Here is a 26,673-nt window from a genome sequence, read left to right on the forward strand (position 1 = left end):
GACGCTGCATCAGGCTGTAGATGCTTTAACTGTCCGCTATACGACTCAGAAAATGCTGACTTGTGTTTACCTACTGTTTACCTCCATATTATACTGCGCTATGTTACTATTATTATATAGCATATTATATTCTGGAATTCTATATGTATATATTCATATTATACTATACATACGGCGTAAGACTGTACTGAACAACACCATATTACATTCGATTCTGTCTTAATATCATACTGCTATACTAACACAATTATACCTTTATATTACTTATTTAGTACTCGCATAGTATTCCAAACCATACTACGTTATAAACATATATATGTACTGTAATATACCATACTGTATCTACTGCCACTTTTATAATGCACCTTATATTGTGCACCTTATACCTCATAGCATTCTGTCTTATCTCATCCTGCTACAATGTTGCTGCTATTACACATACCATGCCACTTTATCTTATCACTTTAACTTGTCACTTACTCCTACTGTATATAATGCTTATTTATTTTTATCTAGTCTTATTTTTATATTGTATTTACTTACTTGCTATTTTGTTTTTGTGCTGCTGCAACACCTGAATTTCCCCGCTGGAGATCAATGAAGGATTATCTTATCTCATCTTAATTGTTGTGTGCTTTTCCTGGTTAAATAATCAAAAAATTGTGAAAAGGGCTCGCCCTTATCTCCCAGAACCCAAGATGGCATCTTAAATGACTCACTGTGACCAAACTAAAGTCTAAAATATATTTATATATATATATATATAATGTTGATTAATTGACATAAATAAAATAAAAAACATATTACAGAAATGTCAAGTAATAAAAACTGCTTAAGAAGTAAGTAAAGGATGCTCACAGTGCTTTCGGGGCTCTCTGGGGGTGATGGAGACAGATCTGACGAGCAGTTTGAACTGGACACTTCTGATCTGGGGTCAACCTGGGCTTGAACCTGTGCTGAGAAAGGGGCCACATAACTGTGGAGACCTTCCACCTGCGTCATGCTGGTTGGACTGTAGAGTCCGACCTGCTGTGAAGTCTGCTGAGGAACCGGCGGGGGAGTGGAGGGCATGGACAGTGGAGAGACGGGATGCAGCCAGTTTGGATTAACGCTCTGAGGAAAACCATTAACTTGAGGCGGATTCTCAGGGCTGTGGTAGATGTTGTTCTGTGCTGGGATGCCCGCTGTGGGGTAAGGGGCTTCTCCTGGTGAGGTCTGGTAGTGTTGTGGGTAGATGGAGGGGTAACCTGACTGTGGGGACATGTGACCGGGCAGCTGGGGGTGGAAGCCTGGGAAGGAGGGCATCCCCTGGGCGGGCAGACTCGCAGGAGGGATGAAAGACTGCGCCATGCTCATAGCCATTGAGATGACGTTAGCTAAGGAGAACAGGGGCTGCGTGTGAGGGGGCCACATGTTGGGATGCTGGGGGGCAGGTGGGGACATGGGGACGCCATCATTGCTGATAGGGCTCGGGGTCTCGTTCAGAGGACTTGGGGAACTGGGGGCAGGAGAGGGGGCGGAAGGGAAGGTGGGGTTGCTGGCTACACGTGTGAGGGGAGGATGGAGGGCTGGTTTGGGGGAACCAGGAGAGCCGGGGTAGGGGAATGGGAAGTGACTGTGGCCCATGTACGGTGAGTGGTAGAGCTGGTGGTGGGGCAGGAGGGACGCAGGGTTGTGGTGGTGCTGATAGTGGAGCGGAGACCCTGGAAAACAGAGAGGGAAAACAGGATTAATTTCATTATCGTGGAAGGGGACGTAGCCTGCATTGTTTTTAATGGCCACTGGGGGGCGACGCCACTGGTTGCATTAGGAAGTTGGATTGCATGAAGCAGATGGAAAAAATTCCTTACATCTCATTTGATTTATTACCTCAGTAAACAAGTTTCTAATGGCATTATGGTCTCAATTGAGAGTTTCAAGCCTTCTAAAAAACAGCGTGATGTTATGGACCAATTTAGTGTAAAATAGGTGATAAAGCAGGGTTTGCTTTTGGGTGTAGCAACCTAGATAGAGATGGAACAATACGAATCAACCCTGTTGTCCAAATATGGTCAGTTCTGGTTCCAACAAAACAAAATGGGGACGCCCACTTCTTTTATACAATCTATGCATTGATGCCAATAAACTTGGGTGCAAGAAACAACACGCACACACGTAATCTCTTTGATTAAATTGTCCGCCTGAACCCATGCTGAATAAAACTCGCCCTCCTGCAGTGGAATATTGGCCTGAGTTGATCCACAGAGAAAAGTGAGATCACTCAGTTCTTCCTCTCTTTCCAGGGTTTTGGTCACTCTAATTCTTCCTTCAGCCTCCTGCCAAGACTTGCGCCATGTGGAGTATAAATCAGCCCCATAAAATCAAATAATAGGCTTTTAAATTGAACAAAGACGTTTTGTTTAATCAGGTGTCTTAGCAGTCGCACACACGGTTAATGGTTTGAGGGATTCGGCATCAATCAAGCCGGAGAGGATGGTCTGTGTGCCATTATTAAGCAGTTTCAATTGGGCACACGTGCGTGTTTACACAAAGTTTTGGGTCTGATTTTGAGATTAAAGCGCTCACGATTGCTTCATCACTCCTTGGGGAAAAGTTAAGGATGCCAATGTTTTATCCGCATCCATTCATTTGACATTCACATCAACAATGGCTCCACAGTTTAAAAACCCCGCCTCCTGTTGCTGGTGATGCAAAACAAGCTCTACTTTTTCCATGCTGACGGAAACATAGGTTAAGCAACACTCTCTGAGGGTGGCGGCCGGCCAAAGAAGCATTGCGAAAGTGACCATGCAGGCAGTGGACTTCCAGCAGAGAGAGAGGACGCAGGACAAGAGGGGATGAGGATGTTCAGATGGTCGCTGAGGCTGGAACAAGGGGGCGTAGGGTGTGCGCTCTAATCTGCTTCAAATGCCCCTCCTGTGGGGATGGAGGCTTTTAAGGGGGAGGGGGAGGCTTTCTCGGAAATTCTGTAGGAGTTTGTGCTGGCAAACAGATGTTGCCGCCTATCGCAGCACTGGGGAACAGCTCATGCTTTACAGCGACAGCATTCATCGCTCCCTAAAAGCCAGAAAGCGCCCTTCAGGTGAGGTAATTACCCAAGAGGCTCGGCTGCACAGCAGACACAGATGAAGGCTTTGAGGTGTGGGGATGGCGGATGGCGCCATGTGAACGTCTGAACAATACAAGAACGAGCCATGAGAAGAGGAGGGGTGGGAGTTTATGAGGTAGCTGAGCTTTGCTCTGACTTATTCTTTGCCAAGGGACTGAAACAATTTCTCAGTGAGCTCAAACAGTAAACAATGCTCGGCCTCTTCGTGGGGACCAGAGGGAGAGGGCGGAGGGCTTTTTACCTGGGGCGTTGTGGAAAGACTGCGAGCGTAAAAGAGGTCGCCCAGGTGAAGTAATGTCTGCACTGAAGACGTCTCCATTGGGGAGCTGGGGGGAGCCACGTGCAGCTACATTGGGGTTAAGCACTCCAAAGTCTAAGACAAGACACACACATGCATAAGTGGATGCACGTGCACAAATGTCAATACACACATGCAATGATTAAAATGCTTAATACGATACGAACAAACAAATGCAGGTTAATGTGACATGCACTAAAACGGTCAGAAGGCACACACTTGATGCTACTTTGTGAGTTTAATGGAATAATTAAGGACTCAATTATCCTTCTAATGGGTGAATTAAGTTCAAGAGATCTGATGTGAGACTCACCGGGCAGAGAGGAGGAGGAGTTGGTTCGAGGGAGGGTGTGACTGTGCAGATTAGGCTGTAAGAGAGCACATTGATAAAAGTCAGTCTCTGCTTCTACGGAGAGAAATGAGCATGTGTAGTTGAGTTTAAAAATGGTACAATTCAGCTGCCGTACTAAACTACTGCAGGTTTTATCAGCAGCACTAATAGGTGGGTGGTTTTGTTTCCATATATCTGTATTTGTAAAAGCAGAATGGACAAAATCGTTGCAGAAAAATTCTCAAGATGTTATGCAGCTGTTTTCAAGTATCAACCTCTTTTACACTTGTCAGAAAATACACAGAATGCCTCTTTAAACGAGGACCTATAATGCTGGAGGTGACCTCAGGGATACGAGTGTTGCTGCTCCGTGTAGTACAGCATGTATTATGTGGACAATAAAGTCAGGACTAACGCAGCTGTAAAGATTTTACTGGTAGCTGTTTCCACAATAAATTCAAAGTTATTGACCAGTTAATTTCACTATTATTATGTCTTTGTGCATTTTACTGAAAGCCATTTAACCTCATAATAAGAAGAATAACTGGCTGCCGTAATCTGGCCTCCTCCCTGCTGATTGGTTAAACCATCGGGATGTCAGGCTGACGGTTGGCAGAACAGTTGTGCTTTTTAGTGAAATGATTACAAGCTGAATTGAAGATGGTGAAACGAACAAGGATTAAGGGCAAGAAGGGCAGCGTTTGTTTCTTGGGTGCAAGGCCGAGTTTGAGTATTTTATCTCTTAACGAAATTATGTTCATGTCGTATTTGCTTTGTCTGCTGACCCATCTATCTGCGTGATCTAATCTAAAAACATGTCCACACTGCTAATATTATTGGGGAAAGAGGGGAGAAAGACGGTCGCTTTCCTTTTCAGACTGTTTGCTTCATCTGAGCGTCGAGTTTGTTTCTTCTTCTTTGGATTTTCACTTCTTGTTGAAGTTGTATCTGTAGTCATCCATCTTTTCTTTGTTTGTTCAGCCATAGGAGATTATTGTTTACTCGCAGCGCTTGCAGAGAGCGGAAAAGCAGCCGCTTAGCTCCGCCTACCCTCTCTGGCAGACCAACCACTGCTGGCTGATGGAAAACGCGTCACTAACTGGGCGCCGCTTGTGATTTGTTCCTCTAAAGTCGCCACAGACACCCAGTCTGTAAAACTGCAAATGCAAAGGCTTTCATCAGTGGGCCATCGGCTCAATCACCATTGTGTTACCTCATTCAGCGATAGATAGAGACTCCTAGTGAATAAGTAAGTCCTATGATCTAGTCTTCTTCTTCATGTGGTGGGTAATCAAAACTAGCTACAGCTGGACAAGCACATCTTTCCAGGAATTCAAGCTGTGTATATACACCTTGTGTCTCTTCCCAAAACTCTAAGAATAGCGCCCAACCTCAGTAACCACAGCCAAAACAAAGATAAACAGATGAGTCTCTGGGCTTGTGGGTTTCTTTGGCTTAACTAGTTTGGCCTGGACGTTACTGGGAAGAGCCGCCATAATGGGTTTTTTCGTGGGATGTGGTCCATGTAGTGTTTTTAATCAGGTGCTGGAGCGGAGCCAGCAGAGATTTGTCCACAGTGGTTTGTGGTAATTATGTAGCCAGAAGGCCGGAAACATGGTGAACAAGGTAAAGGCTCTTACTTGTCTTTTGTTTACATGATGCCGCACACATCATCAGAACATATTTGATCGTTTTAAACAGCAGGCACAAGGAGATTTTGTTCTTTGTGTTCTGCAGAGTGGAGCACATCCCGGCAGAACAGACACTTCTTTTCTTTAAGTAGACAAACTGTATCTGATATCTCGTACAGCCTGGCACCGCTCCCAACAACACCGGGAAGTCTTCATTTTACAGCTTCACAGAATCTTCATTCAGAGCGGCTTCATAAATCTGAACATGGATTATTTTACCCGCTCATTGTGGGCACATATGCTGGAAAGTTCATTATGGTGTGAGGAGTGGAAAGTATTTCCTCGTGTGGGAACAAATACACGTGAAAACAGGAGGCATGGCTTTCCACAAATCATAGGGGCTTTATGACATTAGTGCTTTTAGTAACATTATGTTCTGAGTGAAAGCACTACCTCAGGTGGCTCAGGAACACTTAACCTTCTGTCTTTAAGGGCGGTCTCATGAGGGATGCGGACAGTAAAGAAAGCACTCCACTGAGGTTTTATTTCCAGTGAAAGAAGCTCGACAGTACAGCTTTCCATTAACACCAGATTTATGGTGCTGCCGCAGATAAGAGACACACTAAAGCTGGTGTCATTTATGATGATCAGACACACAATAAAATATTACTGTACTTTCTTTGTTCTCAGCTAACTGTGCTGTGGTGTGGAAAGGAGCAGGTGCTGCTGCTGACCTGAGAGGAAGACAAAGAGTTAACCCCGTTGTGGAAAGCGGGCTGGGGGTATCGGTGCCCGCCCGGGTGGACCGGCTGCTCTTTGGCCATCAGAGACTCGGCCCGTTTGATGATGTCGCCCATGCGGTGGATGAAGCCTTCCTTCTCGGAGGGCAGGATGAACTCATTGTGCACCTAAACGACAATGACAGAAGAAGTGATCACACTTTAGTTAGATAAAAGTAGCAATACAGCATTATTTCAAGCAAGATTACAGCATTTAAAAGACTAAAAATAATTGAAAGGAGACGCACTCCTGGTCTACCATAAAAGTAAAATGGATTGTGATTGCTGGATGTCTCCTATCTTTATCTGTCTTTGTCTCGTGTTATTTTGGCCGTCTTTTTTTGGTAGTTCAAACATCAAAATTATGTCTGTTCCTTTAATTTTCCAGAGAGTTGTATAGGTAAAAAGTACATAGGAAATATCTTGTATAAAAAAAACCCAAACATGTCGATTTATATTTCCGTAACGAAGCTCCGCCGCCATGCAGCCTTTCTCATTTTACATTGGACCAAGCAACGCCGGCGTGAAGCCGCCCCAGTGTGTGTTTTTTTACATAGCGTTCATGGGTTGCGGAAGCAAAACGTGCGCGAGGTGTAAACAAACAGCGCGTGCTTCAAATACACACACACAGCGCTGTTCTGTCCTGCCGGCTCTGCCGCTAACGCTGACGTCGTTCCGCCTCTGGTACTACCTCCGATGCCGGCTCAGAGGCGGAACGACTTTGCCCCACAATTCCGCCTCCGTGTGTTTTACATACAAGACGAGGCATAAGCGTGTATAAGCGGCTTGTGATTGTTTTTTTATGCGATATTAACATTTTTTAATTGTTTATATTAGTGCTTAAGTAGCTATTTACTGTTTCAGCGGTTTAAGGTGATGCTAATTCTATAAATTTTTACTTAAAGTTTGGGAGCTTAAACTTTAATCATATTTTAATTCATCATGTTTTTAGACTGAATTTCTAACTGTAGAGTTAAGAGGAACTATAGATGTCTAATACATAAAAAAAGAACAATATTTGCACTAAATGGAGACAAGTACAGATAAACTATCATTAAACTGTACTTCAGCACAGTACTTGGGTAAATGTAGTGCTGTTCCACCACGGAAAAGGATAAGATACATTCAGTACATGATGTTTACTGGTGTCCCTCTAACCACACACCAAAACAAACACCCACCCGCTCGTAGCTCAGGCTTATCCTTTGGAAATTGTACGTAAATGTTGTCTTGTAAATCTTCAGTACAGTAGTTTATTAGACGTTGTTGTTTTGCATATTCATGCAGCTCTGAATGTTGCTGTGAATTGTGGGTTGGGGCGTGGTGACCGTTTCCTGTCAGCATGTTATAACTCAGCTCATTTTAAACCCCGCTCTGAGAACCGGGGGGGGCTGCTGAGATGCCATGCGCCCATGCTGCGGCTGGACTCCGTAAACAAAAACCTGCTGAGTTTAAGAGTCAAGAAAACAGAACATACAGTGAACAAAAAGTGAGCACGCTGCCTCGTCAAACAGGCTCACTACCTCTTTAATGAAGCAGTAAGAGGGGGGATGAGCTGCCTACCTGCGTCACTCCCTCCACTGACAGTTAGATATACTATCAGACTGATTTAGGATTGAGGCTGTTAACTGGAAGGGAATGAATCATGAGTACATGCGGCTGAGATAGAGGAGTCCTATCAGCTGACAGGGTGAGATCATTTATATATTTCTGTACAAATTATTCAAAGTGCCAGAAGGTCCAGCCTCGAACGAAAACTGATTAGTTCCATTGTTCCAAATCGCCTTCCTACGCCATGAGATGGCTTACAAACATCATCTCTGTCCACATGTCAGCATCATGTTCATGCTGTTTGAGGTCCATGTCGTTCATGGTTGCACCCTTTCATGACATGTTCAAGATGTCCGGTGCATCATGTTGCCTGTATTCAGCCTCACATGTTTGATATCTTTGGATACGATGGCATCATCCCCGCACACAAAAACAAAGTGAGCAATGTTTTGCAGCACAGCGTGGATTTGTAACTGCTGAACCACTGCTGTGTCCTTGGGGAAAAGATATGAAACGATTGTTAAATAAAATGTCAAATGTAAGTCAAAGATTATCACTTGAAATTGAAATGATCCCTTCTTTAATCTCAATACTCGGGGGTTTGTTGCTGCAGCCTGGTTTACTTCATATTTCACTCTGTGATACCTGTGGAGTAGCTTTGCATAATTTACAGTTAAACTCAGTCAGCTCTGTCCCTTTAAGAAACCCCGCCCCTACAAGCCCGCTTTCTTCTGATTGGCCAGCTCTCAAATTGCAGCGTGTAGAAAAAACTGTGTGAAACCTGGCGTTCACAGCAGCCTCCACGCTGAGCTGAGAAGCCTGGGGTTTACTCCAACATACTTTGACCTACAGATTTGAAACTTCACCCACGTTTAGTCTGAACATCCAACATTATTTATATGTCTTAAAATGTGAAACAGCATAATACCCCCTCTTGCCCAGCTATCTAGCAAAGGTTACAAAGGTTCATTTAAAATCTAGGAGGCATTAAAAGAGTTTTAATTTGTGATGAGGACCAACAGTATATATCAGCTTCTCTTGTGCTCGCGTTGTGTTCCAAGTTTGCTTTGGTTGTAAATAAACTATTTTAAATTTGCTTTCTTTTTCCTGGGTTTTAATTTAATGGGAACGTAACAATTTGGGGGCTCATCCAGGATATGAACCCGGGACCTTTCACAACAGTTTTTAGGTGATTTGTTTCTCTGTTTTCCAGCAGGATTACGGAAGATCTACTGGCCAGATTTCTATGAAACTTGGAGGAAGAGTGTAACAAGGACCAAGGAAGAACCGTTAAAATGTTGAAGCTGATATGACTCAACAATCGAAAATAGCATCCTTATGAAGAGATTGTTTGTGCAGATTTGACTGAACTATTCGCCTCAGTGAAGGTTTGTATTTCCTAAGTGACGTCCAAGTTTTGCTTCCGTATCCAAAAAGATCGTTTGTATTAACAAAACATGAATATAGATTTCTTTTACAGTTAGAATCAGAAAAATGTTGGATAACTTATCACCAATATCTAATCTTTTTACTTAGTTCAAAGCCAGATTTCACAAAAAAATCAATACCGTTCATATCTTAAGAACAACAGAAACCTTTGTTTGATAACCCGATCGAATACGATACCTGTAGATGATTGTTAGGAAAGAGGCTCAGGAGCTCATGACTCACCATGACAGCAGCGATGTCTTCGGGGTTATCTCCATCCAGGTCAAACTTGAAGGTCACCATCTTGTCATTGTGCGTCTGCAGCTGACACTCCACCACGCGGTCCACTTTATCAGAGAGCTGCAGAGACAGACGGGATCAATGAGGAGGGATGACAGGTGTCTGTTTACCTTCTGACGGACGAACGATACGTCATTGTGCGAGTGAGCAAACGTGTGTGAATCTACTGTAAAGTGCAGTGTGCTGATGTGTGCACTGTTTGCACCGCATGTGGTTATGCATGATCTGTTTGTTTGGTGCAAACACGCGCATTAAAAGACCACAGAGTGTCCAGATCAGATGAGGAATGAACTGTGGTTGCAGGGGACAGAGCAGCACAGATACCGATAACGTTATGTAATCAGGGTGGAGCTTCACGGCTCGTAAATAAAATGAATCTTCTGACTCAAATATTCAGTCCAGCTGTTTGATTTATTTGTTTATGATGTGTTTAAATGTAATAGCTGTGTTGTAATGGGACAAAACTTTTGATTTATTTTACCCCTGTGATGCGCAGCCGCGACCGAGCCCTCCTCCTGAACAGCTTCGTAGCCGTCCTCCTGGCCGCCGTTTTCTCGCTCTTCTCCGACAGGCCTTCATAGCCGTCACTCAAACTTGAAGTCACATCGGAGGCGTAGCTGCGAAGAGCCAAAACATACTTCTGGTCAGAGAAAGACGCCCTGAAAAGCCACCAAAACATTTTTCATGCAGTCATTTCAAAGCAAATTAATCATTAAACAGAAGCGTGGAAGGAGTCGAATATCAATCATGGCTGATTATTGGACATCACACATAAAAACAAAAATAAACATCACTCTGAAGTGTCAAATAAACTCTTGATGTGGTACAGTGGCTCCTCCTGGGTGTAAACAGCACATTAAAACAATATCGTCCAACAGGCCTGTTCAGAGTCCATATACGCAGCTGGTGTCCTTCCAGAGCGAGCAACACGTCCATGTGATCTGTTGTATTTATACAATGATCAGGTTTTGGGTTTCTGAGAACCCGAGAACATTCAGCATGTTTTATAAAAAGCTTCGGTTCAGCTAATTGTGTCTCTGGGGTCTTTTCAGATCGCTGTGGTCACAGACTCCCCTCCATCCACAGGCTGCAAACATTTACAAGCCTGCTGGCTGGCAGCGTCCGCCTGTCTCCATTTAGAAACCTCCACTACAGGGGTTATTTGAGTTCAGAGTAAAGATCGCTTCAATCGTTAAACACGGCGTACATGGAAATCAGACTGAACACGATTAAACATTTGTGCTGATTTTGAGAAAGCTGCTTCTGTTTCATGATGAAGTATCTGCTCATTAGTCAGCCAGGGAAGGAGTTAGGGAATAGGAGTATGTTCTTGATCCTAAACTGTCAGGGAGCACGATGTTCAACTGTAGATGACATTTGCTCCAAACCACAGCGGACAATTCAAACTGCACGATAAATAAAAGTCTTTCTTTCTTTGGTTACTCTCACAACAATGTTCTTTTTACAATGCTGGAGCCTATCCCAGCTGTCATTGGGCGAGAGGCGGGATATACCCTGACTTACCACCTGTCAATCACAGGGCTGACACATACCTTTCAGACATAACCTTTCACACTCACATTCACACCTAGGGGCAATTTAAGAGTCACCAATGAACCTAACGAGCATGTCTTTGGACTGTGGGAGGGAGCCAGAGTACCCAGAGGGAACCCACACGGAAATCTGTCTGTCTGTCTGTCTGTCTGTCTGTCTGTCTGTCTGTCTGTCTGTCTATCTATCTATTGAAAGGTGATATCCATATCACAAAACAATAAAACAACATATTTTAACTAGTTATTTATTATAGGCAGAATTAATTATAGTTAAGCACATAAATCAATTTTAAACTGCAGTGACAACACTTGCTTAAAGCAGGATTTTCTTTATGTTTTTTCAGACAGTGAAGACGTCCCCTTGAGCCATGCATAAGCAAACCAGTTTCAAAGAGATCAATTAAATATAAAAATGTTTTTTTTTTTCTTAGAAAGCGTAACATCTCATGGACAGAAGAAGGAGCCACGATGACTCCTCCTCTCACACATGTAAATATTATCTGTCGTCCATAGCCGGCTCTCATGCTAAGAATAAAGCTGCTCTCTCCCAAACATCCCACCAACATGGAAAACAAGGCCTCCACAACATCTGAAACCTGCGAGGGTCCACGCTGCCTCGCTGCAACAAAAACACAGAAGAGCCCGTCGATCGCCTCGGGCTTGTTGTGACAGCCCCACAGATGTGCAGGAGGAAGACGAGGGGGAGGAGTTAGAGAGGGGAAACTGGACGTCTCTACTAGATTCACATCGATTGTCAGGCCTCTGACTTAAATAAAGACCAGACTATTGAACTCCTTTGTTCACTGGGGGTTAAAAAAAGAGCAGAGTGAGGAGAAAAGAAGGCAGGAGATCATTACCTGTCCACGGGGGAGTTGAAGCCGCTCTGGGGCCCTGAGTTGCCATGTTCGATGTTGTTGGAAACCGCGATACTCTATGAATAGAAAATGAGGGTAAACGTTGGTAAAGACTTACATTGATTCTTTTTCCGTCAGGCTCCAGAACAAGACAGGAAACATTTTCCACATGCTGACTTTTAAGTGCACATGTCCCGGATTTTGTCAACACACAATGTTTCATTTCTCCTCAAGGAAAATTACATAAACTGTGAAATCAATTTGCTGTGGCTGACATGATGAGTATTTAGTGACATGTTTCAACAACGATTTGATGGATTGCCATGATATTTGGCGCTGATATTCCTGCCCCCGTCAGGATGAACTCTACTCGACTTTCATCTACTCCTCCAATATTGTGCAAGACTTTGGTTTAAAATATCTGCAGACTTTTAGTTGTTCTTTGTTTGGTAACACATCTATGCCCCCTGGTCTTGTGTTCCCTCACCTAAAATACCCTTTATATGGCGCTTTGAGGAGACCTTTTTATTTTTTTTAATGTTTTTTTTTTGCCTTTTATGCCTTTAATCATGCAGCGGAAAGAGTCCGAAATAGGGGAAGAGAGAGTGGGGGATGACGTGCATCAAGGGGCCGAGGGTGTGAGTCGAGCCCGGGGCTGCCGCATGGAGGACTGAGCCTCTGTGTGTTGGATGAGCGATTTATCCGCTGAGCTAAATGTATGTCTCCATAATGTGCTGGTTAAGCACATTCAACAAAAGACTAATTCCCCCAAGATGCACCACAACGCAACAGGAAGTCATTCCTGCCTGAGGCCATCAAACTTTTCTACTCATCCCTCTGACTCTGTCTGACACACTTACTTACATGTTACATTAAATGTATATATAATTCACAGTTTTAACATATAATAATACATTTTATATAGTTTTACTTTATGTATATTATATTATTTCTTCATATTTTTAGTTTGTATCGAGCAACTGCAATGCACAAATTTCCCCCCGGGAGATAAATAAAGTCCTCTGATTCTGATGAACTATTTATAATAATAAATGTCCTTTTATGATAATAATAACACAATAATTTTATGCCTTTATAGGCAAAGAGGACAGTGCATAGTATTAGAAATAGGGGAAGAGAGAGTGTGGGAAAACATGCGGCAAACGGGCCGAGGGTGTGAGTCTAGCCGGGGGCTGCCGCATCGAGGACTGACTCTCTGTATGTGGGATGCGCAATTTAACCACTGAGCTCAACCGGCATCCCCAAGGAGAGCTTTTAAAGGTTTTTATGTCCTTAACAATGTTTTTTTCCTGAGATCAAAAGTTCAGTGTATGTTTGCCTGGGTCAAAATTGTAAACTCAAGTGCAAACAGGCTTAGAGCCTACTGGTGCTATACTCCTGGAAACCTTTATGTTCAAACTGTCTTTGAATCATACACCTCCCATTGCTCTTTTGCAACTCTAACTGCAAATATAGCCCTCTCTAATCTCTGAGGACCTTTGCCTTTGTGAAGCTCTTTGAATCACCCCTGTATGTGACATGTGCTGTATAAATAAAGCAGCCTTGCCTTATCGTCAGGTGTTCCTCTCCAGCGTTACATCGTTACATTCTCGCTGTCAGCGCTGTATTATAGTGATTAATGTTAATGAAGGAGGTCTCGTAAAGTCTGTCTCTCCTGCCTCCCACCTCCCCGCGCTCTGCACCTCGATAACAAGCTCTTTATCGGGGCCACTCACCGAGGGGAAGCGGAGGGCCGGGATGAGGAGGCCGTTAGCAGTCGGGGCGTCGGGGTGCTTGGTGGGAGGGGTCACGGGCGAGTTGGAGCTGTGGGCCTCCAGCGGATCCTGAAGCCCAGAGGAGCTCAGATAGCCGTCCGTCTCGCAGTCAGCTGTTTAAACAAAAGGATGTAAGCCGTTAGCATGTGACTGACTGTGGCCTGAGTGGCTGACACAAACTGTACTGCACACACACACACACACACACACACATCTGAAGACCCCAAACTGAGACCTACCACACACATTAACACATTCAAAGCTGTGGAACAGGACTACTCTGGAGACACAGGAGAGGATGGATTTATTCATGAGCTAGGACCACCGAGAGGAATATTTGGGCTGTTGTGTTAATAAATACAGAGAACACACACACACACACACACACACACACACACACACACACCATGAGACCTACAGGGGCTGAATAATTGAGTTATCCACAGTCTCACATTTCACTGTATGCCTCCCATGTGCTCTGAGGTCTGAACGCTTCCTGCTCAGTGAAATTGTTCAGCTAAATTTGTCTTATGAGGATTTCTTCACCCAAAAAACTCAAACTTAAACAAACTGGGAGGTTTTTAGAGTTGAGCTTTGACAGAAACATCTGATGCACATGTGTGTGCTGGGGGTTTCAGCTGTTTAGGAGTACATTTTCATCTTTACGTGTAACTTCACTAAATTTACTGTTGCTTTGACAGTATTTTTTACTAATTTACAGTATCAGACAGTCACTCGTAACTTTTCAGAATAAAATATCCTTTGAAAATCTTGATTAAACCACCCATAATGGTATCTACCATCCATCCATTATCTATACCGCTTATCCTGTTCAGGGTCGCGGGGAGGCTGGAACATATCCCAGCTGTCATTGGGCGAGAGGCGAGGTACACCCTGGACTGATCACCTGTCAATCACAGGGCTGACACATAAAGGCAGACAACCTTTCACACCTACAGGATATTTTAGAGTCACCTATGAAGGAGCATGTCTTTGGACTGTGGGAGGAGGGAACCCACGCATGCACGGGGAGAATGTGCAAACTCTACACAGAAAGGCCAACTACGTCCGAACCAGGGTTCCACTAGGAACTTTCTAGCTGTAAGGCGATAGCGCTAACCATTGCATCATGTTTTAGTCCCAATAACACTATATATATTATATATAGAGAATGTAATAACAGCCTCACCCAGACAGATGTCTTCATTAAAAATGCTAAATGTAATAATGGATCAATAATGTGATTTTATAACACTGTGTAATGACTTCTTTTTATAAACAGCTAATAAAACGTCTTTATTTTTGCCCTTTTAATTGTCTGTTATTGCTCATTTTATTAAAGTAAATTATGTAAATACAACTTTTTAAATGCTACATTATGCAAATGCATTTAGAGGTTTTATAATGTAAAGCTGTATTAAAATTGCAAGTTTATTATTCATTGTTATACTTGCTAGTATGATTAAAGGACATCTGTTACTGCATATGTGTTAGGATTACCTCTTTGATTTGAAACCATCATTGAATGCACTATTGTGTCCATATTATCCACCTGGTTTTAGGTGTTTAACGGACCTTTAGATAAGCCTTGAGCTTTTCATATGATGTTTGGTATGGTGATGTTATATTAGGCAGCTCACAGTTAGCAGAGGACAGGCTGTTGTGGCGCATGTGGAAGTGCTGGTCCGCCTCGGGCTCCTCTGGCTCTGCGGGGTAGTTGGAGCTGACCCCGGAGTCCACAGAGCTGGTGACGGGGGACAGGAGCGGGGCCGGAGGCGTCAGAGCCGGGGTGGGGGACTCTGCTGAAACAAAGTCGCTGGCTTTCGCTAAAGGAGGCTGCAGCTCTGCTTCTTCTTCTATGGCCTCCTGCTCCTGCTTCTTCTTCCTCTCCTCCGCCTGCCGCCTCAGCTTCTCCCTCTGCCGTTTGATGGCCGTCACCCTGTCCCGAATGGCCTTGGCCACGAGCTTGAAGTCTGCCTCGCACACGAACCCGAGCACGACCTGCATAACAAGACACAGGACCGGTCAGGGCACAACATAAACACATGTGTCACGGCCAGTGGTGTTGAATATGCAGACAATCCACACAGGTCTCGCTGACCTGCTGTGACATTAACAGCTCAACCTGTGGTACAACAAAAGCTTTCATTCATACTTGTGATTTGTAAAACTAAAGCATATTGAATGCATTCTTCTGTCGGCCTTACACAGCCTCTTGTGACACCCGGTCCAGCAGAGAGGGACACTCAGTCCGAGCCTGCCTCTCAACACATATTCAGATTACAGGAGACCGGCCGGACTAGATGTCCCCCGCTGATACCAAATTTGATCTTGATGAAAACTGCCACAAAGAGATAAACAAGTAAGGAATTGTGGCATGCATTTTCATTAAAAGTGACCTCTACGGAGGGGGCTGTGGAGGACACGAGCGCCTGTTTCGTAACAAGCAAGAGAGCCATTATATTATTAAAGACGTGACCCGGGCTGCTTCCTGAGACACGCTCTCACATTTCCAACGGCTGATGATTAAATGTTGAGCTGTGCCCTTGACACACTCCGCAAGGCGCTCTCTTTACGGGCCAAGTTTGTGCTGTCATAACAGAACCGTAAAAGAGGCATAATGATGCTCGGGTGCATTAGCGAGGCGGCTTTCACTGTGTGGGGTCAGGGGTCAAAAGAGAGATAACTCAGACAGGGATTTTTTGTTGGCCTAATAATGTCAGTCTCTAAGTCCAATATGTGGTTGTGAATTTAATCAACTTTAAACCACATTTTCCTTCCTTCAAAGCATCCTTCTTCTTCAGGGAGGAATTTGGAGCTTAATTAGGACCATCGGTGTCAAAAGCAACTCAAGTCAGCCTTTCCAAAGAAAACCAATAAAAAGCCATCATCATTAATCAAGCTCAGGATGCAGAGAACCATGTGGGATCGGCTGAAGTCGCCTCTATCTGTTGATCTGACATCAATTACTCAATTTCCTCACTAATAGCTGCTGCAAACAAGGCGGGGAAAGCAGTCAATATTGACCCCCGAACACACAGTCTTTATGTGTCGGCCTACCATCTCCTGAGACACCTCCTCCGGCACGTCTTTGTAGAGCTCGAACAGGAACTCGATGGCGTTGTTGTCCTTGTACTTCCCGTGCAGCTTCTTGGTGTCGTCCATGCGCAGCCACAGCTTCAGGCCCGGCTTCACCATGTCGTCCTCCTCGGCCAGCTCCACGTGCACGCCGTTGTTCTCCTGGAAGAAGGGGTGATCCAGGAGGTCCTGAATGGTGTACCTGCAGGGAGTGAAGAAAATCTGCTTTAGACACCTAATGTGCTTTTCAACAGCAGAAACTTTCTCCAGGAACTAGAGACCTTTTGAGGAACTTTCAATAGAAGGAATCAGGGTCTAAATTTAGTTCTGGGGTAAATGATTTACCCCCTGAGAAGTCTCTGCTCGGGGGGGGTCGTACTTTCCAAAGGTCCAGAACCTTTCAGGTTTGAGATGGAGTCAAAGAAGAAAGCCTACGACAGATGGACCGCGACAAGGTGCATGCCTTGCTGAGCATTTATGTGAAATAGGACATCCAGGGGGAATTGGAAACGGCGACCGAAACGAGAATGAGAACGCAAAGTACGTCAGTGGCCTGATTTGCGTAATCCTCCCAGGACTTTAGGCCGCTGTGCAAACGCAAACAACGGGCCACAGGATCCATTTAGTTCCTTGAAGAGAAGTTCCTGGAACTAAAAGTTCCTGGTACTTTTGGTCGAAAAGCACCTTTAGGGAACTTTAAGGATTAAAGTTTTGCATTACATTTGTTTATCATAAACTGTATCTGTCTATAACTTATTAATCAGATGACTTCAGCTTTAAGAGACGTATTTGCTTTCTTTTTTGCCAGGGGATGAACTGAAAACGAGAGTTTTACATATTCTATTGTTAGAAAAGGGTTGAAAAAAGTACTTAAAAGTAAGCCTCTCATGATAACATGCATATGGTAAACAAATCATTGTGCTAAATCACATCAGTACAATCAATCAACCAAAAGGGTGTTTTTAACCCTTTTTTGGTCAAAGACATACCAAGCTCAAACAATGTCCGACTGTTTTTGAAGCTGAAACTGCTGCCTCTTTGGATCACGCTTACGGTGCGGACACACTGAACATAATCTCACGCGGCCGAATATTCGCCCCCAATCATTGTGTATTGCGAGCGCCTGATTTGCTGCTCAAAGCATGCTGCTACCTAGCGACACGCAACAGGCAAGCAGCACCACTTTTTAACAGCTTTTCTACCTCATCATGTCATAATCATGCATTTAAAGAAATCAGTGATACATTATTTAGTAAATAAATCGGGTTTGACTGAAAAGATTTGCCTCAATTTGCCCCAATAAGTGACCAGCAATTCTGGGCCGGCGCGAGCGTAGATGGATTGGTCACGTACAGTCTGTCTGCGCCGTTACTCTGTATTTTCTGATTCAGAAGCTTAGATTTCTCATCACTGTGCTCCCGAAAGGCATCAAGGGTGCATGAATATTATGCAAGAAGCTTAGTGCTTTAAAAAAACAAAAGATGCCTCTCAGTGCAAGATCTGTGAACTCTCTGTTCGGGCCTGAGGGAGCATAAAAAACAGTGCTCAAAATATTAAACTTTGTCTGCACAAAATCAAAGTTAGATCCTGTTTGATTCAAAACAAAAGCAAAAAAAGGAAAAAAGAAACACTCATGTACATTATTTATGCAGTTTATTATTACACAGTGTATGTGTTCACCTTTCGTCATTGTCCATACGAATGCAGCCCTCAATGATCTCCTTCAGCTCCGGGACTTTGACTTTGTAGAAACTGTCGGGTTTGATCCCCTGTGAAAACAATCAGAAGAGTTTCACTTCATCTGTTCGGCAGCAGCAGCCACTCCCAGCCGCTCCGCATGTCGCCCTCTGCTTTGTGACATCTGCCACCAGCCAGCATGACATTCGGCTCTGCGATCATGTCAACACCAGGAGGAGAACAAAACCGAGAGCTCTTAAAGGTGGAAAAAAACCCAACATGCCAATCCTTCAACTCCTGACAGCCGGAGCGTCTTTGAAGAGTTTATCTCTAAACAAGAAAATACTCTGGAAGGACTCCTCAGAAATAAGGGAGGTGTTTCTTCTTAAATGCTATCACGAGAGCGTACACAGATTACTGCAGAGCTCCCATTCCTGTAAAAACACTGATACGACAGCAGAGGAGCAAGGTCACCAAGATGTTTGGCCTACAGATACCCGAGCGACCAGCTGATGTTGGGTCAAAACACCCGAATAATTTGACTCACAAGAAAGAGAGCTGCACTTTGTTATCACATTTAAAGGCTGACATGTCACACAGTAACTGCTCTCCTCTTTGTTATGACCACAGTTTTCTTCCTGCTTCAGACAAAGGACAAAGCTGTGACACAGTTAAAGCCCTTAGCGAAAGAACACCGCTGTGTTATGTAATAATTGAATTGAGAACTTTATGTCACCGCTCCTCTGCTGAGTCCAACCTCAAAAAAGCTCCAGAGCACTCTCACTCCTTAAAATCTTATCTGTATAATCTAATCTGTAAAATGTGCCTGAGAGGATCTGAAGAGGAGCACACATGTTTCTCTGTAGAAGGAGTTCACTTCAGTGACCTCACAGGCACCTTCAGAGCAAGTCAGGTTTCCCTCCTCAATCCAAATCTGATTTGTGACCGACCGCTTTCCTGCGGTGAGTTCAGGATAAGATCTGGAGAGATAAGCTGATGTCAGACTGACTTTGTTTGGTGGTTTACATTTGGATATTGTTCATTTTATGATCCAAACACAAACATTTCACACAATTATAAGAATGAAACTTCATCATGAAGGTAAAATGTGCTTCTCCATTTTATAGATTTCCGTCCACTGATAAATACACACCACGGAGAGCACGTGTTACTTACTTTTGGTCATGGGAGATTTTTCAAGGTTTTTTTTGCGCATTTGTTTCAGAAAAATATTCATAATGCTTTATCATACAATTATATGTAATTATAAAATGCTGTTGATAGCTGGTAAAGAATCTATCACAAGGAAGTGGGGTAAAGCGGATCCCCGTACCCCTACCCAAGAACAATGGAAAAGAAGATAGAGGAAATCTATATCATGGAAAAACTGACACATCTTTAGTGCAAGACGCACATTTGGAAGACAAGTGGGAGAAATGGACATTATTCACTCAATTAAGCGACGAGGATTACGGGACAGACAACTGATTTAAGAGACAGACTATAAGAAATTTGGGCAGCTATGGCTCAGTGGTAGAATCGGTCGTCCTTCAATCGGAAGGTCAGAGGTTCGATCCCCAGCTCCCTCAGGCTACATGTCGAAGTGTCCTTGGGCAAGACTCTGAACCCCAAATTGCTCGGTATGAATGTGATATCTGATTGACAGTTGGGCACTTTACGTAGCAGCCTCTGCCATCAGTGTGTGAATGGGTGAATGTGACATGTAGTGTAAAAGCAGCTTTGAGTGGTCGCAAAGACTAGAAAAGCGCTTTATAAGTACAGTCCATTTGCCATAAGAAATGCAGCTCCCAAACAATATAAGTTCAATTTTAGTTCCTTATATCACTCTAATTCTATGTTTGTTTGTTTGTTTGTCTACATGTTCATCTGTGGGCTCTATAAATGATGATAACGTCAATCAAAATTAAAGTGGAAAACAGAAAGATTTGTTTCTCGCTTGGTCGGACAAACCAAGAGACTTGTATACGCACGTTTGGGCTCTAAGGACTTGTTAAAGGGTTAGGGTTATTTTTAACACTACTTTCTGAGAGTGTAAAAACAAACAATCAATCAATAATCATTACGAGAACATTTTTGGACCTTCTTAGAAGAACGGATTCTGTTACCGATGCACATTGGGCTTCTGCCAAATCCAGTAAGATGCTAAACAGCTTCTTCACAAAGGCAATCAGACTCATTAACAAACTGTGCCTTCTCCCTCGCCGTCACTGACCTGACATCACTGCATCAAACGGACCTGGGTTTAGACTTTAAATACACCGCACCTTCAAAGATTACAATGTATGCTGCTCCTTAACTGTTCTTTATTACTTTTACTTTTGTACTAGGGATGATTACTTTAAAGATACGTTTTTATTAGATATATGTATGCTTCTGTTTGTTGTCTGTGACACAGCTGTGGGCTGGGAGAGCAGTGTCTCGTCTTTTTTATGTATGCAGATACATAAAGAAAATAACTGAAGCACAGCTAAGAGGCATGTTTTACTCGCTAGTCTATTAAATTGATGTTAAATTAATACATATAATAAAAGTCTGTTGTTACCACCCATATGGACAATTATTTCTAGAACCTTCCAACCTTTGTAAGAGTTCTGTTTCTCACACGTCTCACTCCGGGCCTCTTTAATGACTTCACACACAGCTCAGTCATATTCATGAAAAGTTACATAAAGTTTAGAGGCGAGTGTTTTATGTGAAAAAGAAACTTTCACACGTAAACTGAGAGACGTCGCCTAAAACACAAACAAACCCTGAAAAGCACAGCTAATACAAATTTAATTAAACTCTGTTGCATCATGGGTAAGCTTCTCCTCCTGCACATGGAACATTATTACGTTGTCCTGTGTTTGTGCAGCGGCCAGACCCGCTCCTGCTCGCTGGCATTGTCGCGTTCTCACTTTCCAGCCGCTGTCGGACTCTGTTTGCTTTGCATACGCGAGAGGTGAGAGAGAGACAGCCTTGTTTGTGGAGCCGCAGACGGAGACGAAATTTCCAAAACATATAATTCTAGCGTCGCCTGCTCGAGCCCACCGTGGCGTCATCGCTGTACTTGGCACCCTGGAGGCAGCTGTAATACGGGCGCTTAAAGCCTCCGTTGTAACGCTTTGGTCATAAAAGAATTCACTTTACTCCTTCTGGTCTTTATTTCTAAGAAGTCCGACATTTACGTCTGTATAAATCTGACTGGTGTGACTTTAATCCTGCATGACCAGGCTCGGATTCAAGCTCTATTCTGCCTCAGTATATATCATCAAATCTTCCATACATCTGTGCTTCCTTAAGGTATGTTTTCCAACACAGCTTTACGGAGGAGGGGGATATTCCAGTAAACATCATAGCCTGAACCAGTTAAACCGGATCTTTAAACTGGTACGTACACCGGTAATCAGTGAAACATTTGCGTCATGATTGTGGGCTGAACGGAGAAGCGGTCAGTTTATCATACAGCTCCACATCCTGAGCTTGTAATGGACAAAACTCAGCCTTTAATAGACAAACTGCGGCTTTCATTCCACGCAGGCCCCCTTCTTTCCAAGCATTCAGGATATCCACACGCATGCACAAGATATCCAGCTTCCTCTCGCTTTAATTCCAGCGTGCACATGGAGGAAAGCGAACACATGTGGACAATTACATTAAATACGGGGTCCTCCCCCTTCCTGTACTCACGCTGGTGACTTTGCGGTAGATCTGGGCGGCGTTTTGGCACTCGGAGTACGGGTACTCAGAGGTGGCCATCTCCAGGATGCACATTCCAAAGGCGTAGACGTCCACCGCCTCGTCGTACTTCTCCTCGTACATCTCCGGGGCCATGAACTCTGGTGTTCCTGTCAGGGCAGAGATAATGATCAACAGTTGTCTAAAATCAGTGAGAGACAATCAAAAGTTAATTTCAGCTCAATTTAATCTTCGTGGACCCTGAGGAAGAATGTGGGCAGCAAGTCCAACTGTATATACAAAGTCAACCTGTAAGCACCCAAAGGATACAAGCACTACATGATACCTTCACAGATTACTCATGCTTTAAAATGCTTCATGGCTACAAACTTATTTATGTTTATATTTTACTTGTCTAGGCAAACAGTCTGAAAAGGAAAGCGACCATCAGCAAGGAAAATCAAGAGTTACAACCGGAGCCAACCGTGGACGTCACACATGCAGCACTGTCTGGATATCTGGGAAGTGTGCTTCTGCAATTACCGTTTACTGCCACAGGTGCCGCCAAAGAGAACAAAACTGAGATCTTCGAGATTATAACTTTAAACGTTGCATTTATTGATATTTTATGTCATATATTTTATATTTTGGGGACAGCACAAACTGTAAACACGGGACTGACCTAATTAGAATCTTTTAAACTTGCAAGCATATTAGGAAACAGTGGTTTTCTTGCACATCAGGCAGATACTGAGCAACTCTTACATCACTTTTGAGTGTTGTTTCTGTCCATTTAATATGTTCAGTCCATTATTCACTCTCCTTTTAGCTCTGTTTTGGTCCTCACCAATTCCTAGGGGTCAAATCTGACTGATAAACAGCTAAAACACACTTTGTTCACCAGCTACTTGCTGACTTTATCCGTCTGCTGCTCGTTGCAGAGCAACAAGTGTACAGAGAGGAGAAGCTGCCTGCTGCTACTGAAAACTACGCTATCAAAGTGTCCCAAAACAGTAAATGCTTAATGTTTAAACGCTCTGTAGAGCTGCACCATCTGTTGATAATTTCCTCTGGTTTTTCCCTACAGACAAGTACTTTAATACATACTTTTGATCTGTTGTTAATGTTAAAATATTGATCAGTGCTGCTTTAAAAACATGGCAGAGAAAGAGGCTTTTTTCATCTTCAAAAGAATCCAACTTTCTCTAACATTAAGAATAAAACATCGTCTTTTCTATGAATTGATCAAAAGAAGTTTTGATTTGGATCTGGGAGTTAAACTCAAAAAACTTGTGTAACTTTAAACAAGAACCAAGTAACAACACGTCTTTATATCGCGTCTGATGGCGACACTCCCTGAACGTTCTGTGCTTTACGAGGAGTGAAATTAAAAGCCATGAGAGCAACGATGACGCATTTCAAACTGCGAGCACGAATTCAGACTGTGCTTGTTTGTGTGTCCACAGAGTACTGAGATGGTTATAAACTGTTAGATTGAAGCGTAATTGATGCAATTTGTGGAAATGTACACTCACCAATGACACTTTTAGCAAAAGAGGCACTTTTGAGCGTGGCCAGCCCCAGATCTCCGATCTTGACGGAGCCGATGGGGCCGGTGATGAAGATGTTGTCGCACTTGAGGTCCCGGTGGATGATGGGAGGAGTGCGCGTGTGCAGGAAGTGGAGCCCTTTGAGGATCTGACGACTCCAGCGCTGCAGCAGCTTCAGCTTCATCTCTTTGAACCTCTTCAAGTACCTAAAATACAAGGATAGTGATGGTTTAACAGTGTCTAAACATAAGGATAAAGAGAAAATGCCACAAAACAATTAATCTCTTATTTTTACAGCCAAGACGAAGCCCTAAAGTGAGCGAGTTACCTGATTCTCTCCTTGAATATTGTCTCCAAAGTGAAGCTACTCTCTGCTCTCCATTCTGCATCTTTTATCATACCTTTCAAAGCTGTCAAACACGACACAAATATCCTCTTTGCAATGGAAACTTGTAGAGTTATATTTGGTGAAAGGACGACAAGCCATTTGAGAACTTCCATCAAAGAGGAACTACTCGTACTTTTTGGTATGGAGCTGTCAATAATTACACACAACGACCTGCAGGAATATGACGCGGAGACTCACGTTTTGAGCGTGCCTGACGTCATGAGTTCGGTCACCAGGATGATGCACTTGTGGCCCTTCACCGTCGACTTCCAGGAGTCGTGGAAGCGGACGATGTTCGGGTGCTGCAGGCCCTTCAGCATCTCCACCTCCTCGCTGAAGCGCTGCCGCTCGGCCTTGGTCAGCTTACGGGTCTGCAAAGACAAAATCACAGTTTTGAGTTGAAATGCTCAGTTGTATCTTTTTATTGTGTATTTACATGAAACACGAGAAACTTCAGCTCCCTGTGCACATGATTGTTAGGCTACAGAGGTTTCTATTACACTTTAAATTGTCCTACAAATACTCCCCAGAATAACCTCCTAATTACTCCATATTTATAGTAACAAAGAAAGCGTTTGTACATGATTTATGATCCTTTCATGCTTTGCAAAGTTTGCCTTGTGAGGTGGTAGAAGCAAAAAACTGAGCAAAGCATATTTAGATTTCATGCACAACTACCTCCTTAGTTAACCTCCTTAGAATGTTTGTAGAATAAAGTCAGAATAAAGCATCAATAAGTGCTTTTTAATGCCTAATAAAGAGTTAAAATATGTCTACTCTGCATGCTAATAAGCAGCTAGTTAATAGTGAACATGTGCGCCTTAATATAAAGTGTAACTAAGGCTCCTTGGTTACTGCATGTCTGCATCTCTGTACTGATTAATTTACCTCCTAAGTTGAGGATTAACCCACTTGTGTTTGCGGCTTCATAAGAGAACATGAGACTCTGTTGATCCCTGGAGGGAAATACACAAGCCTCATCGACAGACATGCCATTTTGTTTCACTTCACTCAGCTCGACATCCTGTCCATGTTATGTTGGCCACTTGCTTCTTGGCAGGGGCGGGGGGTTTGTTGTGTTGTATGAGATTCAGATCAGAGCATTATTTCCCAAGCCGAATTCCCCTCGAGGACAATAAACTATATTTAATCTTATCTTAAACATCCGGTAACATTCAGCCGACGTAGCTGTCATGCTTTTATTGTAGGTCAACAAAGACGCCGTCACTGGTTTGTGGGTGCGCTTATCATTATCCAAGATGATCGCAGACATATGTCGAGTTTTTATCACCACTTTTCATCCTTATTGTTTAAAGATGTAGCTAATAAACGTCTCCGGCATAATCCAAAGCTCTGAGTTGTTTTATATTTCTCTAAGTAGGGCAAACAGCCGTCAATAGGTCTAAGCTTAATCCAAAAGGCCTGAGCTGGGTTCACGACTCACCCCTGATTACACATCTATTAGCATACTAATGACCTACAGAGGGCTTGTATTTCTGGCTCCGTCCACCAGCCAGTTAGAAGTGAAGAAGCCTTTCGGATGAGAGGTGAAACGTCTTCAAGAACTTCAGCCAAGTCCAGTTGCAACTACCATGACCTGAATGACTGAGAGCCTTCACAGAGAGCCGTCAATAAGCACAACAGACTGATTTAAGTCACAAGGAAGAAATGTGAGACGCAGAAAGGGGTTATGACGTCTAAAACGAGGCTTGAAATTCACAATACTGCTGCATTTTCTGCTCTGCTGGTTTTAACACGGTAAATAAAAGAAGCGTTCCACTTATTCCAGCATGTAGATCATAATGAGGGGTCAGCAAAGAACGTTTGCATGATATTTTGCATTGAAATATTGCATCAGTGCATGAAGCCAAATATATACGGAAGAGGATTAGGGCCACTGGGAAAAAAAAAAAATGTAAGGTCCACATTTTTTTTTTTAAATTTTATCCTGAGAAAAAAGTCAGAATACAATTTTTTTTTTAATTTATTGGACCTTAATTTTTTATTTTTTTTCCAGTGGCCCTAATCCTCCTCCGTACGTATAGATCTTCTATTATATAGATTATAACGGCAATATCGTGAATACAGATTCAACACAATGACTTTCATTAGCTGTCGCAGTCGGCAGGATTGGTAGGAAGTAGTTTCAAACAAAAATAGTTCTTTACTAGAATTTAACATTTATTTCTTTTAAGTAAGTGGTAACGTTCCTGTACATGTTGCATTGATCAGAAGTTTGCATTCAGCTGAGTTGAACTTACTGCAATACAAGTAGATTTTTTGAACAGTGATGGCCAGTCTGTCTGTGAGGTAAGCAGACTAAAAACGATGTCTTATTAGACATAACAAATGTTGACAAAGTTTTCCTTCTGGGACTTCATGTGTAGCTGAAACAGGTAATCCATGGCAATATATGATACTGCAAAACTCGCTTCGCGCTTTTCTCGTCTCCCAACCACTCAAAGCTGCTTCTTCACTCCATGTCACATTCACCCTTTCACACTCACAGTCACACACTGATGGCAAAGGCCTAAGTGCCAATCTTGCCGATTGATACCAGATGGTTATGCCTTCGGGAGCGATTTGGGGTTCAGTGTCTCGCCAGAGGACACTTTGACATGTGACTGTAGCAGCCTTCCGATTGAGAGACGACCGACTCTACCACAGCCGCCACAGCCGCCACAGCCGCCACA

The 26,673-nt window shown here is 43.3% G+C and overlaps 1 protein-coding gene across 1 annotated transcript in view; it reads right to left on the reverse strand.

Moving 5' to 3' along the window:
- Positions 1 to 26,673, reverse strand: part of wnk4a (WNK lysine deficient protein kinase 4a) — a 54,167-nt gene that overhangs the window by 6,717 nt on the left and 20,777 nt on the right. Inside the window, exons 2-15 of the mRNA XM_069664389.1 lie at positions 24,179 to 24,351; positions 23,578 to 23,798; positions 22,055 to 22,212; positions 18,368 to 18,456; positions 16,670 to 16,889; positions 15,250 to 15,610; positions 13,571 to 13,722; positions 11,838 to 11,911; positions 9,909 to 10,044; positions 9,371 to 9,487; positions 6,104 to 6,277; positions 3,721 to 3,775; positions 3,351 to 3,482; positions 859 to 1,703 (exon numbers count right to left, since the gene is read on the reverse strand). Of these exons, the coding sequence (XP_069520490.1) occupies positions 859 to 1,703; positions 3,351 to 3,482; positions 3,721 to 3,775; positions 6,104 to 6,277; positions 9,371 to 9,487; positions 9,909 to 10,044; positions 11,838 to 11,911; positions 13,571 to 13,722; positions 15,250 to 15,610; positions 16,670 to 16,889; positions 18,368 to 18,456; positions 22,055 to 22,212; positions 23,578 to 23,798; positions 24,179 to 24,351 (2,907 nt within the window). The remainder of the gene's footprint in view (positions 1 to 858; positions 1,704 to 3,350; positions 3,483 to 3,720; positions 3,776 to 6,103; positions 6,278 to 9,370; positions 9,488 to 9,908; positions 10,045 to 11,837; positions 11,912 to 13,570; positions 13,723 to 15,249; positions 15,611 to 16,669; positions 16,890 to 18,367; positions 18,457 to 22,054; positions 22,213 to 23,577; positions 23,799 to 24,178; positions 24,352 to 26,673) is intronic.

Source organism: Semicossyphus pulcher, unplaced genomic scaffold (genome assembly GCF_022749685.1).
Source record: "Semicossyphus pulcher isolate SPU_LCO1_2020_fin unplaced genomic scaffold, fSemPul1.0.p SCAF_16, whole genome shotgun sequence".
Classification (NCBI taxonomy): Eukaryota; Metazoa; Chordata; class Actinopteri; order Labriformes; family Labridae; genus Semicossyphus; species Semicossyphus pulcher.